At 36.3% G+C, this 16761-nt stretch overlaps 1 protein-coding gene across 1 annotated transcript in view; it reads left to right on the forward strand.

The window, feature by feature from the left end:
* The window catches only part of ME2 (malic enzyme 2), an 83332-nt gene that overhangs the window by 58535 nt on the left and 8036 nt on the right, over window positions 1–16761 (forward strand). Inside the window, exons 13-15 of the mRNA XM_036760720.1 lie at window positions 2919–3021; window positions 7037–7107; window positions 8719–8817. Of these exons, the coding sequence (XP_036616615.1) occupies window positions 2919–3021; window positions 7037–7107; window positions 8719–8817 (273 nt within the window). The remainder of the gene's footprint in view (window positions 1–2918; window positions 3022–7036; window positions 7108–8718; window positions 8818–16761) is intronic.

Consider the following 16761-nt stretch of genomic DNA (forward strand, 5'->3'; position numbering starts at 1 on the left):
TTGTCACCTTATGTCTTTTTGAGTCACAAAATCCCTTTTTTTCTATGCTGATTCTACCTTCTTTTTTTCTTTCTATTTAGGATTGTTCAGAAGTGAATAAAAACAGAATTTTATTTTAACCCTTCCCATTCCTCACCAACTAAATTCCTTTCAAGAGTCTTAGTCCATGGGATCTTCAATTTGTTACACATTTGTTAAGCACCTTCTCTGTGCCAGTTACATGCTAGGTACTAGGGATACAAAGGCAGAATAAAAAGTCTGTGCCCTGAAGGAGCTTACATATATATGCATACACGTGTATATGTGTATAGATATTTATAGGTAGATGTGTTAGATATATCTACTAGTTATATGTACTTATATGTGTGTGTGTATATACATAGACACACATGTATATATACGTATATCATATCCTTATGTAAACAAATATAAAGTATATTTAAAATATTTTCAAGATATAGTTCTAAGAACTTAAGGTATCTGAGAGCATTTGAATGAACATGGCATGTATAGAATATGAAAGAAGAAACAAGAAAGTATACTGCAGTTGGAGGATCTTGGTTGACTCTTTCCTGAGGGAGATTACAAATCTGGCACAAAGGTGACATTAATAATAATAGGTAGCTAGACATCTGCTGAAATTCTCATTCTACAATTCATTGCTACCTGACAACTTACCTTGCTGGTAATATGATTTTTCATGAAAAAGAGGAAGTAAGCAAAAGATCTGAGTTAGAGTCTTAGCTTTCTGCTCTCTGAGACTTAGTTTCCTCATCTATAAAATGGCAGGGTTGGACTAGATGACCTCTGAGATCCCTTCTAACTCTAGATCTATGGTTCTATGATTTTGTAATCATTAAGGAAAACTGGTAGTCCAAAAATATAGTTTGCTATCTAATGAGGTAGTGAGTTCCGTGTCTTTAGAAGTATTCAGGTGTAGAACCTAGGTGATTGCCTATCAATGGTATTTAAGAAGGGATACCTCCCTAGGGCAGGCAAATGTAATATATGAACTAGGTCTTTTTCACCTTTTAAGATTCTGTGACTCAAAGCAATGTTGTCCTTTGAAGTAGCTGTATTAGAGTGCTACTTTTATTCCAGTGACTTCCTAAGGAAACCCAAAAAAATTTTATGCAAAAAAATTACATAGAGACACAGGAGCTATGAAGCACCAGGTAGATCAGCTGGTCTCTAGGTTCTTTGGAACTCTCAGACATTCATTAGTCTTCCTAGACAATTTGAGCCATACAAGAAAATTAGTCTCCATACCTTAGATTCACACTCCATTTTTAACCTAAAACAGCATTGTCCGGTCTGACCACGCATCCTATTAGCCCTGTGTAGTATAGTTCAGATGCCTGCTCTGCCCTACATGGCTCTGGGCAGTTACTTAAACTCAATGCTTAACTGTTGACTGCTTCTGGCAATCTAATCTCCCCTCAAAAGATAAAGACTTATGACCACTAGGAATATTAAAAGAGGGAAGGCAGCCTGGCATAATAGAAAGAGATTTGGGTCTAGAGGTCTCAGTTCAAATCTTTACTCTCCCACTTACTACCTCTATGAATTTGGGAGAGTTGCTTAATCTCTGTGGGCATCAGTTTCCTAATCTGAATTGAGAGTTTCCTAGATCTCCAAAGCAACTTCTAACTCCTAAATCCTGTGATCCTGGGTATTCTGAAATCTGTTCTGAGAGAATAGTCCCAAGTAGGTTTTGATTTATTACAGTGTAGTTGAAATACATCATTTATAAAATCACTACTTTGAAGGACAACTCTTTTGGGGTAAATCCATTTTAGAAAGCTTTTAAAAATATTGGTTTATAGTCATATTTTATATGTAATTGTAGCTTTTATTCAGGGAAGATTTTGGTATTCTAGTGCCCTCTGCTGTTGTTTGAGAATATTTCCTTTCAAAATCTCATTTGACCTATTTTAAAGGTAGGATATTATATTATTTGGGGGACTAAGTGAGAGGAAGTAATGTGGACATCACTGTTATACTGTTAAAAATTATTCAGTCCAAATGTTGTTCTTTGCCCTAATTTACAAGAATTAAATGATCTGGGTAGAATTAGACCACTAAGCCATCTGCCTTTTCAGAATTCGTAATGGATAGAAGTGACAGTGGGAAACTGCCTAATAGCTTGATATGGTGATAATGTGCCCTTACTATTTTATGGAGTTAGTCTAAATCCAACCACAGTCTACCTTATGCGGTCTCTACTTCATAATATTCTTAATACTTTACATAATATCCTTTTTACTTTATAAAAATTTATTTTATAAACAAGCCTGAAAGGAATATATCTCGTATCTGACATTTCTTATAAATGCTGCTTAGTTCAGTGGTATGTACTGAGTACCTCTTGTTGCACAGTATACCATTATCAGAGAATACAAACCAGTTAGAAAACTCAGTATCTGCCTTCAAGGCAATAATAAAGTTTCATTTTTTTCCTAAGTTGAAAAAAATAACTGTGTATATGTTTGTTTTTCTAAAAGTATGTATTGTATCACTGTCATACTCATTTCTCCTCCTTCAATAATGTGGACAAGTAACAGCATCATGTGGATTGCAGTATTTTTTTGCCACGCATTTTATCCACGGTTTTCCGATTTAAAAATGAATGTAGAAATATTATGAATTCCTTTGTTTTGGAAATTAATTTTTCCAAAATTAGTCAGCATTTTTTGTATTGTTACTCTTTAATGTACATTCTTGTCCATTCTAATGTATGAATTTTTGTTTTTTTATGTTATAATATTAGCTGGTATTTATTGTACTTGGAATATTGACTTAGCTCTCTCAATTTTTTGCTTTATAACTGTAGGACTTAATTTGTGTGGATTCACCACTGAATTTTAGTAGGTCATATTAAGGATATCTGTAATTGCTATTTTATTTTGTTTAAACAGGGTCGATGCTTATTTGCCAGTGGTAGTCCATTTGAGCCTGTGAGATTAAAAGATGGGAGACATTTTATCCCAGGCCAAGGAAACAATGCTTATATTTTCCCAGGTAAACTCCAAAAATATTTTATAGTATAGGATTTAATTACACACACACACACACACACACACACACACACACACACACTCTAAAAGAAAAAAAAAATGATGGGAAGAATGTTTGCCTCACAAAGAAATAACCTTTTTTCTTCTGACAAAAGAACAAAGTATTTTTCAAATCCTAGTGATTTTATAGCTTTATAAAATTTGAGGTTTGTAACCTATAATACAATGGATCAGTCAAAACTAAACATAATCCAACCATGAAAATCAAGAGAATCCAGAAAAATGTTTCATTATCCATCGCTTTGTATTTACCAGCAGTAGAACATGTAAGCGATACAACAGCACTCCCCATAAAGAAACTAACAGAGAAAAAATAATTCTGAAAAAGTTTTGCTATAATATGCAAAGTAATATTTTCAACTATAAATATTCAGATCGTGAAAAAAAATTCATCATTTGAATGTAATTAGACAGGGAAGAAGAAACAAGAAATTCACCATTTGGATAGAATTAAGGAAGCAGAAAAACTTTCATACTTTGTCTGGTGGGAGACTTCATTTTACTCCATTATTTTGTTTGAAATATTGTAAACTCCATAAGCATTAGATACATCATTTTCAAATGCAAGAACAAAACATAAAGTCTGTTTGGGGTGGGGAGGGTTTTTTTGGTATGTACCTCATAAGATTGTTGGAAAGATCACTTGAGATAACTTAAGTGAAGCAGTTTGTAGTCTGTGTGTGTGTGTATGTGTGAATTGTGAAGTGCTGTGTGAATGAGTATTGCCAGTAATTATAATATCCTTCTACAGTAACATTAAAGTCATATCATTTCATTGTTTCTTTTTAGCTGGGAAATATTAAGAGCTAGAAATTAAAAATTTTTTTAAGTGATTAAAAGCTATCAAACTTTTTAACCATAGTGGGGGAAAAACCTAAAAGCAAATTTAATTTTGAATTATCCACACCACTCTTCCTTTCTGTTGGCATGAATACTTGATTTGACTTTATTTGAATTTCAGGTGAAAATTTAACCTCAGCACTTCAAGGATCTGTTATTTTGTCAGCTTAGGTACTCAGCCATCAACACAGATCTTTACCCCTTCTAACATAAATAGTCTTTGAGAATGATTTAGCAAAAAAAATTAAAAAAATAAAACAACCTTATCTTGCTGCCAGACCAGTGATGAGGCTTTCTATACTTAGCTAAGCTAAGATTCTCAGTTAGTCCATCACTAGGCGATTCAAACCCTTTGCAGCTTCGTAGGCCCTGCTATGGTTGCCTCTAAGAATGGATGAAAGAAGCATTGGAGGCAGAAACGATGGCAGAGTAGCAGGAAGCAATATAACAAACTCCTCTCAAAAACTCCAAACAGATCTAGAAAATGCCCCAGACTAAATCCTAATGGGGAAATCCAAGACAAAGTTACCCTGAGATATTTTTTCAGCAAAAGTTGACATAAAAAGAAGCAAGTCTGACAAGGAGCATCCCTCAAGCATTCCAACATGGGAAAAGGCTGCAAGCAGAAGTCCCAGACAAGTGCATTGGTAGCACTAGGCCCCACTACTCACTTCCAAGTCATGGATCCAGGGAGATATGAAGGGACTTTTCCCCCCACCCTGACTCCCCTTTCCACCATTATCCCACCACAGATTTAGCACTGTGTGTACAAAGAGATAAGTTCAAAACCTGCAGGGGAATAACCAGGGCAAGAGTTCCAGACCAAAGGGGAGCCAACAGTTGTGCCCCTCCAAAACAGCAGAGCTTTCCAGATGGCTTATAGGGGCTGAGTCCGGTAGCTTCTATTGTTGCTAAGCCCAGGTCAGAAACTTCCAGAGCTGGGACCAGGGCGGGGTAGTAATCAGACTTTGCCCTGGATCAGACCCCTTTGGGAACACTGAAAGATTGCAGGTCTCCACCTTGAGCTGTGCCTGAGGTCCTGGAATAACCAAACGCTCAAAGTAGCAACAGGACCATCACAGACCTTCTCTCCAGAAGTACACAAGTACACAAGAGCCCAGTCCTAACATCAAGCCCAAAGTAAGCCCAAAGTCAGGCAGTAGGATGGAAGAATGAGCAAACAAACAAACAAAAAAAAAAAGAATCCAACCATTAAGAGGTATTAGGGTAACAGGGATGTGCAAGACACAAATCCACAAGGAAAAAAGAATGACTCCAAAACTCTGACAAGGAAAACTTCAAAAAAAATGCGGCCTGGGCATAAATTCAACTAGAATTCCTGGAAGAAACGAAGCAAGAGTGAAAAAAGTTTATGTCAATAAAATGAGAGTGCTAGAGGAAAACAATTGGAAAACAAAGGAGAATTACAGAAGAAAGAATTGTAATGAGAATTAACAACTTGGCACAAGAAGTACAAATTATAACAGACCAAATAAAAGCCAATGATTCCATTTTAAAAAATAAGAAATATTAAAGCAAAGTCAAAAGGCTAGAAAAAAATTAATATATCTCATAACAAAAAGACCTGGTAAACAGATTGAGGAAAAAAAATTTTCATTGGACTCTGACAGTTATTGCCAAAAGTCTTGCAAGAAAACTAAAAGAAAACTCCTCAAATCTCTTAGAAGCAGAAGGCAGAGTGGAAATAGAGTCCACTGGTCATCTCCTAAACCCCAAAATGAAAACTCCCAGTAACATTATAATAAAAATTCAGAACTCCTAGGTCAAAGAAAAAAATCCTGCAAGCAGTCAAGGAAAAATTCAAGTCCTGAGGCCTACAAATTCACAGCCACCACACCAAACTCACGGGAGAGCTTGGAATATGCTATTTCAGAAGGCAAAGGAGATGGGCTTACAGTCAAGAATATCTTATCCCACAAAACTGAGTACTGTCTTACAGGGTGGGAAAGGGAGAGAGGAAGGAAGGAGAGATAAAGGACTTACAGGAATTCCTGATGAAAAGACCAGAGCTGTGTAGAAAATTTGAAGTTCAAAAATAGGTGTTAAGAAGAACATGAAAAAGTAAATAAATAATGATCAAGACTAAACAAGGATAAACCACTTACATTTTAATATGGGGAGATGATACATATGTCCCCACTGAACCGTATCATCATCAGGGGTCATAGAGGGAGTCTAAATAGACAAGGCCTGAGAGTGGTTCTGTTATATCTTGATGATCTGAAGAGAAGATGGAAAAAAAAGGGAAGAGGAATACATGGATGGGGGAAGAAGGATAAGGAAAGTTGGGGAAAATTATCTCACATTATCAGGGTCCTCAAGGAGGCATCATTATAAATAAGGAGAAGGGGTAGGCTGACACTTGAATGTTCATTCATCCCCTACCCCACCAGAAACAGTAATGGGGAATTTTGATAGATGAATTCCTGGACTTTGTTCCTAGAACCTCTAAAACTGCTTGGTGATTATTTGGTAAATAGCCACTCCCTGGTTCGTAACCTGGTTAGCAAAGATGCAAATTCAGGAAGCATATTGGCTACTCATCATAAGGCAATGTCAGACCTCTGACTGAGGGAACCCTGCCCCATACCAAGAAGAACCATGAAAAGAGAAGATTAAGCCTAAGAGCATTTTTTATTCCTTCCCTATACTGCGGACAGAGCAGATTTTATTAACCCTGTTTTCCAGATGGAAAACAGAGGCCCAGAGAGGAATAGTGATTCCCCCAAGATTGCATAGCGAGTAAGTGGCAGAGTTGGAATGTGAACTTCTCTCCTGACTGAATGTTCTTTGTGCTTTACCATAGTGTCTCATTTATTATTAGTAAAGCATGATATAGCAGTAAACATGTTGATGTAATTATTTAACTTTGATGGTCATTTTTTCATTTGTTTTAACCATGCTAGGATTTTGAGGGATTAGCAGAAGGAACTAAATATCTTGTGGAGTTTTCATTTTTTATTAACCTAAGAAATTTTCATCAAATGAAAAATAATGAATATTATAATGTCTTATTTGAACTCTTCAAAAAGCATAAAATTTCATGTGATATGAGGTGAATTTTCCAAATAACTTTTTTTAACAACATTTTATTCTAGGTGTGGCACTAGCTGTAATTCTTAGTGGTGTTCGGCACATCAATGATCAAGTCTTTCTAGAAGCTTCAAAGGTAACTGTTTTGGAAGGGGAAAATGACAGCTTAGGAGGGGGTGTGGAAAAATTGGGACACTCATATATTGTTGGTGGAACTCTGAACTGATCCAACCATTTTGGAGAACAATCTGGACTTATGACCAGAGAGTTATAAAACTGCATATATACCCTTTGACCCAGCAATACCACCATTAGGTCTGTTTCCCACAGTGATCAGGGAAAAAGGGAAAGACCTATATGTCCTAAAATATGTTGTGACAAAGAACTAGAAATTGAGGGGATATCCATCAATTGGAGAACAGCTGAACAAGTTGTGGTACATGATTGTGATGGAATACTGCTATACTACAAGAAATGATGAGCTCGGGGCAGCTAGGTGGCGCAGTGAGTAGAGCACCAGCCCTGGAGGCAGGAGAACCTGAGTTCAAATGCGGCCTCAGACACTTGACACACGTACTAGCTGTGTGACCTTGAGCAAGTCACTTAACCCTAACTGCCCTGCCAAAAACAAAAAAATAAAAGCTACCTGAGAAGTGATGAGCTCAATGATCTTAGAGAAACCTAGAAAGAAATAAAGAATGAAAGGAGCAGAACCAAGAAAAGGTTGTGTATAGTAACAGTAATATTGTTCAGAGAATAACTGTGAAACAACTAAGATATTTTGAGTATTATAAATACTCAGATTCACTACATAGGAACATGCCGTCCACCTCCAGAGAAAGAACTGACACACACACACACACATACACATACACAAAATTGTGCCAAATGGTGGCCTTTTCTGGAGAGGGAGAGAGGGAGACAGTTGGACAGTTTTATAACTCTCTGGCCATAATTCCAGATTGAACTTGAACATGTGATAAGTTGCTATTCATAATAATAGAGAGAATAGGTTAAATAAGTCTGGCAATCAAAGTAGTATACCTGTTGCTTTTCTGACTTACCCACCAAGAAAATGAGCATTTTGTAAAGTAATTTTAAAAATCATATTTCTTAAATTTTCTTTTAAATCAGAAATCCTACCACATTTATAATACTGAATTTTTCCATTTGATTATAGAAAAAATGCTTCAAATTCATTGCTGATTTTCCTTGAAGTGTTGGCTTACTTGAATTCCAGTCTCCACAATATAAATTCTAAAGTAGGATTTATTTTTTGAGCACAGCCACAGATGTTCATTTTGAAATAGTTGTTGAAGTCTAGTGGTAATGTCAAGCACTTGTATAGTGAAAAGAATAATGGATTTGGAGCCAAATCCTATATTTTAATCTTAGTTCTGGTACTTGCTGTATGTGTGGCCTTAAATGAATCATTTTATAGCTGTGGATCTCAGCTTCCTTATCTATAAAATGAGAGGATTAGATTATGTGGTCTCTGAGGTTTTCTGCTCAGAATAACTGATCTTTTGAATGTTTGTTGAGTAGAATGAAGAATACAAACTGCTTCTCTCTTTTTTGTGTAGTTATGTATTTTCATATGTCTGTGGTGTTTTAGATTTATTACTGTCAGAAAGCAAGCCTATAGGTTTAATTTCCTATGATAACTCTTTGTACCCTCTCATCAGATACCTGTGAAGGTTCTGTGATTTTTTTAATAAAAATGCTTATATACTTTTTTTCTCTGTAGGCATTAACAGAACAATTGACAGAAAAGGAGCTAGCCCAGGGAAGACTTTACCCACGACTCTCTAATATTCAGGAAGTTTCAATTAACATTGCTATTAAAGTAAGTAATAAACAAAACATACCACTTTATGTAATCTTGGTGCCTGTGAATATGACATTGTGAGAGGTGGCCTATCAGTGAGTGAACACAAAAACTAAAACTTCATGCAAGTACTTGAGATGTTCAGACTTTACCAACTTGGTTTTCAAAGTGAGGAAGATGACACAATTCTTTTTGGTTGGATATTTATGCTACCAATATATAATTAGGCCAATCTTAACAATGTTGAATGGTCCTAACAGTACATAAATAATATATAATTAATATAAAAAAATAATATGATTAATATTAAGAGAACATTTCTAAAGTATGTAAAAGCTATTTACTTAAATAGTTTAAACATTCTGACAGTAATTTTACTTATACTACTCATCTGCTTAATAAAGCCTGCTTAAGAGAGTGGTAAACTTCAATCCAGTCAGCTTGAATGAGAGACCACCAATTCCAAGTTAGTAAACTCAGAATCAATGAAACTTCACTATGCATTAGATAAAAATAATCCTAGGTTTTTCTGGTCACTTGGAATAACTCTAAATTTATACTCTCTCCAGAGGAAAAAGTGAGGCTGGTGACTTTGCACAGCCTTCCCTCACTTAAATCCAGTTCACTTGCAAGTCATGGCATCACCTTCCTGATGTCATAATTCTCTTCTAGAATGAAGGACAAAACAATAGTTTACGCTCTTTAAAAAAAACAAACTTGTCAAGCATTTATAATCTCTCACTATCCTGTCCTCCCCTTTAAACAGTAAGAAAAGAAAATGCTCATAATAAGTAAGCATAAGTCAAAGTCAATCAAAATAAATTCCACCTTGACCATGTTCAAAACTATAAGTCTTATTTTACATTTTAAATCTATCAGGCGGTTTATGGTAGTGATGTGGCAGGAGGTAGGTAACATATTTCCTCTTTAGTCTTCTGGTATTGTAGTTTATTACTGCACTGATCAGAGTTCTAAAATCTTTGAAAGTTGCTTTTCTTTGTAATGTTGTTATATAAATTATGCAGCTATGTGTAATGGGGTCAAGAAGAGCTGGACACAACTGAAAATGACTAAAATTGTTGTAGTGCTGCTCACTTCACTCTGCCTCAGTTCACAGAGGTCTTCCCAGTTACCTCTGAAACTATTTCCTCATTTCCTGTGGCGAAATTATATTGATGTATTGATGTGCCATAGTTTGTTTAGCTATTCCTCAATAGGTGGTCACCCCCTTAGTTTCCAGTTTAGGGCTCAGTTGAAAAGATCTGCTATTAATAAATATATGTGTTTACAGATTGGTCTTTTTTCTTTGATTCCCTTGGGATGTAAGTTTAGTAGTTTTAACACTAGGTCTGAGGGTACACAGTTAAGTCACTTGGAGGGCATAGTTCCATATTGCTTTCCAGAATGGTTATACCAATTCACAGCTTACCAACGTGCCTTTACTCTGCAGTCTCTTCCATCTTTTTTAATTTTCCTCTTTGCCAGTCTGATAGGTGTGAGATGGAGCCTCAGAGTTTCTTAATTTCCATTTCTCTAATTATTAATGATTTGGAGCAGGTTTTTTTGTATAGTTGTTGATTGCCTGGGTGTCTTCCTTTGAAAGTTGCTCATTCATATCCTTTGATCATTAATCCATTGGAGAATAGATTTGAATCAGTTCCTTATATATCTTAGAAATGAGACTTTTATCAGAAAAACTTAACTGCAGTGGTTTCGCAGTTACCTGTTTCCATTCTTATTTTAACTGCTTTAAATTTGTACAAAACAAAAAACAAAAAAAAATTTGTACAAAACCCTTTTAATGTTATAAAATGAAAATTGTCCATTTTAACATCTTTGATCTTCTTTCTTGCTTGTTTGGTCACGAATTCTTCCTCCACCCACACATCTAAAAGGTAATCCTTTTCTTGTTCCTCTGATTTGCTTATGATGTCACTTTTTATGTTTAATTCATGTTTCCCTTTGGAGTTTATTTTGGAATACACTATGAGATGTTCTTCTAGACCTAATTTCTACCAAATTACTTTCTGGTTTTCCCATTACTTTTTGTTGAAGAGGCCTTATTACAATTAGTGTCTTTGGGTTTAACTCTATGCCACTACATAAGTTTACTTCTGTATGTTGTGTATGTAGTTTATCTTTTAAAGAGATATAACTTAATATAATTTTCTGCATTACAGTACTGGCTCATAAACTTCTCAGTGAACTTACTAAAGATTTACTGATCATCAAAAATAGTTGCCTTTGATGAGTGCCTACTCTGTAGTAGAAGATACTTTAGTAAGTGCTATGGATGATAGAAATGTCTCCTGCTGTCAGGGAATTTTTAATTTAATAAGAAAGATAAGACATATACAAATAGTTGTAGTAAAAAAACGAATATGTTCATTTCACAAGAGAGGTGCTATTAGCATTATTAAGACCATTTTCAATCGGAAGATCAGGAAATGCTTCAAGCATGTGAACTGAGTCTTTCAACCATTTGAAAACAGAACAAAGTATACATTCCAGGCAAAGGTAGTTACATGAAAAAAGACCTAAGAATGAGAAAATGTGACATATGTTCAGGGAATGGAAAGTAGTCCACTCTAGCCAGATCACAGGACATATGAAAGGAAATAAGGCTGGAAAGGTAAATAGCAGCTATATTGAGGAAGATCTTGACTTCCAGCCTAAAAAATCTGCAACCTGTTTGGTAAACAGTGGAGATCATAGAACATTTGTTTACAAAGGAAGATCATAGGATCAGATTTTTTCCTTATGATGATTAATTTATCTAAAGTATGGAGCACAGATTGGAAGATGAGAGATGGATTGATCTCCTAGGAGATTATTGAAATAGTCTTAAATACTAATTACTGAAGGGATGAATTAGGGTATTTGTAGTAGAGAAGGAAAGGAAAAGATGTAAAGAATATTGATTGGGGAACAGCTAAGCAAATTGTTTTATATGAATGTAATGGCATGTTACTATGTTATAAGAAATGACAACAATGATTAATACAGAGAAGCATGGACTTACATAATCCAAAGCAGAGTGAAACAGTGGCCCAAAAAACCCTATGCATAATGACTACAACCATATAAATGGTAAGAACAACTCCCACAAAACAATCAAAAGTGAATGTTGCAAAATTATGAAGAATCATCATTGGCCCCAAAGAAGAGATATAAGAAGATACTCCTCCACTCTCCTTTGTAGTGGTAGGAAGTCCATGAATGTGGAACACTAGGTATATTTTCAGACTTTTTTTTTTTTTTTTTGCTTTTTGGCAGGGCAATTGGGGTTAAGTGACTTGCCCAAGGTCACACAGCTAGTAAATGTGTCAAGTGTCTGAGGCCAGATTTGAACTCAGGTCCTCCTGACTCCAGGGCTGGTGCTCTACTGACTGCGCCACCTAGCTGCCCCTATTTTCAGACTTTTAAAAAATGTTTTGGTTGGTTTTATTTTTTTTCTCTTTTTAAAAGAAAATATTTGTTATATGGGATACCACAGTGGGAGGAGTTGAGGAATAGATACCAGGAGAAATCCTGGCAATGTTAAAACAAAAGATAGCAACAAAAACTTATTTTAATAAGTAAATTATTTTCCTACCGTTTAACATAAAGTTTTAATACATTACATTTCCTCCATGTTACCTTTTCTAAAGAAATAAGCAAGAAGTAACTTCTACTTCTAACTTCTGTAATACTTAAACTCTCTTACTTTGTTAGACCTATGATCTCATCAAGGTGGGTACTTCATCTAGTGTTTCACATCACAACCTATCCATGCCTTCATGTTTTATGTGACTGCTCTTCATGCCCTCCCTTAAATTCTTCCAGGGGATCCACCTGATATGCTAGAGATCTTCCTCTACATCTTGTGATACTGCATGGCTGCCAATGGTTTTCTTGTTCTTGTTACAAAACTGGCCTATCTTGTTTTCTGGTCATATATCTCTTGATTACATCTTTTTTTGCTACTTCTGCACAATTCTTTGGTAATTATGTTGCAGCCTACTCACTTTGCTCCTCTGCATTATTCCTTGGAAGATCCCACAGCTATGAGTCTTTGTCCTTATGGCATTTTCTGTGACTAATATGCACCGCCATACATCACAGGAAGAATTTAATGTTTAAAAAATACACCTTTTTTAAAGGGAAAACCTTGTTTTTAAAAAAAAAAAGCCTAACACTTAAGAACCCTTGATCACAGCTGTAACTAGCCATAGCTCCAGAGAACCCATGATGAATCATGTTATCAGCCTCCTGATAGAGATGATGGACTCAAGGTACAGAAAGATATATTTTTTTACATCTACTCTGTGGATTTGTTTTGCTTGAATATGCTTATTTGTTTCAAGGTTGGCTCTTTCTCTTCTCTTTCTGGCCCCTTGGCCCTTCCTCCCCCTGACCCCACCACCACCACCATTTTTTTAATGGGAGTTAGAAATAGTGATGGGCAGCTGGGTGGTACAGTAGATAGTGTGTCAGACCTGAAGTCAGGAAGACTCATCTTTCTGAGTTCAAATTCTCAGATACTACCTGTGTGACCCTGAGCAAGTCACTTAACCCTGTTTGCCTCAGTTCCTCATCTGAAAAATCACCTGGAGGAGGAAAGGGCAAACCACTCCTGTATCTTTGACAGGAAAGCCCCAAATGGGGTCACAAAGAGTTGGACGCAACTGAAATGACTAAAGAACAACAATTAAAAATAGTAATGCCAAAAATAAATTTTTAAGAAAGCCTGAGACATTTTGTTTAATACAGAGAACAAAAGTTAAGAAGAAAACATAAACAAGACAGTTAATTTTGAAAGCAAGGAGTGAAATTTATGTAGTCCATTCTGTTACAACATGAATTTATTGCAACAGGATTGATATTACTAGGGAACAATTTGAGCATAACATGAATTTTGAATTTGATTTTGCTTGATTTCTTCAAGGAACAGAATGCAGAAAAACTGCACCACTTTACAGTAACTCATAAGCTGCAACCCTTCTGATGCCCACTTACACATACAAATTTTAGATCTTTTTCATGGTAAAGTGCATTATTTATTGTACGTCTTCTGTTACAGTAGGAACCTGTGAGAGGAGAAGAGCTGGTGTGAACTACCCTCTCTTCCCCCAGGGCCTCCAATGTGAGACTCAGCCTTTCTAACTTTTGCAGTACTTTGTTAGAAATAATGAAAAGTAGCCTGGAACTGCAGATAGCCCTAGGCTGCCAACAAGGTCACTATTTATTGTAGTATTTATGTATTTTTAACCATTTAATATGTATTAAACTGTGCTGCCATTTTTATTAGATTCCTGTCGTTTGTGTCACTAACAAAATTTTTGAGGGTTATGCCCCTTAGCCACATTTTCCCCATAAGCTCTGTGGCTTTTATTGCACAATTTTTTATAGTATCTTGCTTTTGGGGAGTACATGTCATGTTATATCTGAACTAACTGTACTTTCAAAAAACAAACGGTATTAAATGTATACTCACCACTTCATATACAATCTCCCTTTTATGAACTGTATTTATGGAAAATGCTTATTTGGTGGAAGAGTATTTTAAGTTCAGAATTTTTTTTTTAAAAATTAAGAATCTATTGTCCTTTTCTTAATCCCCATCCTTATCAACCTTTCTGCAATAATTTGACACTATAAACCTTCCTCTCTTGCTAGATTCTCTCTTCTCTCTGGATTTTCATGACACTTGGTATCTCTTAGTTTTCCACCTTCCCTTTCTACTCTCACTATCCTTGACTGGTTCAAGATCCACAATATTTCCCTTAATTGTAAGTGTTCCTCTACATGAATCCTTTCCTGATCTCTCTAACTGCTAGTGTTGGCCCCAATTTATATTGATTTTATCTGTGTCTGTTTTATAAATGTATTTCTGTACATCTTCAAGATGTAATGTAAACTCCTTGAGTGCAGGGACTGTTTAATTTTTGTTTTTGTATCTCTAGTGACTAACGCACTGTCCAGCAAATTGTATGTGCATATATTTACAGATCGCTTGATTAATGTAAATGACCTGAGAAGGAGGGGCAAAACAATACCAGTATTAAGAGGTTCCTTGGAATTGTTTTCTGGAAAAGATCTCTATCATCTTACTTCTTGGTTATTTGTCTCAGAATACCTAAACTGTGTTTTGATGGTGCATGTGGTTCATTAAGGGATATCTGAAATAGGAGATGATACTCAAAGCTTGGAAAAATTCAAAATCTTGATTAGTATTTAAAAAGTGTTCTAAAAAACCATCAATAACTACAATCCCATATACCTACTTTGCCATCTCTGACAAAAGCTTTATGAGAGAATTCTTCTGGCCAAGATGGCTGCCTGAAAGGGAGGCTATCCATCCAGCTCCTGGTTATATCTAGTCTGTCAAAACCCAAGAGTTCACACCAGAATAAATAATAAAGAAATCCAATGAGAAACTACAATAAGTGATTTCTTCCATCCTAGAACTGCATACCAGAAGCTCTAAGGTAATAGGAAAGGGTACTAGTCAAGCCAGCATCATCGGTGCGTAGCCTCCAGGCACTACAGAGATGGCCAAGGATGTGAATCCAGGCCCTGTGTCTAGAGGAGGCAAGAGCAGAGAGCTCCCTAAAGAAAGCCCTAGGGTAGGAACCTTGTAAATGCTGTATAGTATCAGTAGTGACCAGCATGACGCAGAAGCACTCAGCTCAGAAACCCAGATCCAGGAAGTTATTAACTAGCTTATACTGTCCTAGAAGGGTTCCCTAAATATTCAAGGTAGCTTACTAGCCTTGGGAGTTGAAATTCAGGGCACAAACTCAGGTGACTTGGGCAAGACCAAAGAGCACCACTTACCCCACTCAAAAATACTGCAGGGTAGAGCCCAACCCTGGCACAAAGCCCCAATTCAAGAATTAAAGCCAGAGATCTGAGTAAATCAAAATATAAAAAATTATTAAATCCATTGTCAAAAATCATTACAAATCTAGAGATGCCCCAAAGGAAAGCAAATAATTCATAACAACTGCAAGCAGAGACTCAGAAAGGGAATAGATTTGCCACAAGGACTACATGAATACCTGGAAGAAATTGAGCAAGACATTAAAAATTATAAATAGAAGCTCTAGAGGAAAGATTTGTTGTTGTTGAGTCATTTCAGTTGTGTCCGGCTTTTCTTGACCCCATTTGGGATTTTCTTGGCAAAGATACCAGAGTGGTTTGCAATTTCCTTCTCCAACTCATTTTACAGATGAGGAAACTGAGGCAAGCAGGGTTAAGTGACTTGCCCAGAGTCACACAGCTAATAAGTATCTGATATCAGATTTGAACTCAAAAAGATGAGTCTTTCTGACTCCAGGCCCAGCACTCTATCCATTGTGCCACCTAACTGTGCCGAGGAAAGAATCAGAAGGCAAATAAATAGCTTAAAAGAGAAACCCATTCTGAAAATTAGAATAGACATCAAGAAATATGGAATCTCTAAAAATTGGAATGTGCCAAATAGAAATTATTTATTCCATGAGATAGCAAAAAATATTCCCAACTGTGTATCTTCCTGGTGCCTCAAACTCAATATATCCAAAATTGAATCATTCATCTCTTTTCCAAAATTTAGGGGTGTTCCTGCCTTCCCCATCCCTTATGCTCCAGACCTTAAACTCTTCCTTGGTTTCCCCTCTTCCTCCTGCTATCCAATCAGATGCCACATGGTACTGATTCTGCTTTGCTCTTCCCCATCTCTGGTCAGGACTATCCTCTCCTCCTGCTCTGACATTGCTACAGTCCAGGCCCTCCTCATGCCCCACATAGATGAGGAGGTGATAGTACAGCCATTGGCTTTGGACTCAGCATCCTCCCTAAGAGAACAGAGGTCCACATCCCATCTTTGATCGCCTTTGTGACCTTGGACAAATCACTTCACCTCACTAGATTTGTTTCCTCACCTGTAACTGTGAAGATTGGATTAGATGGCCCTTGAAGTCCTTTCCAGCCCTAGCA

This window comes from Trichosurus vulpecula, chromosome 1, assembly GCF_011100635.1.
Source record: "Trichosurus vulpecula isolate mTriVul1 chromosome 1, mTriVul1.pri, whole genome shotgun sequence".
NCBI lineage: Eukaryota > Metazoa > Chordata > Mammalia > Diprotodontia > Phalangeridae > Trichosurus > Trichosurus vulpecula.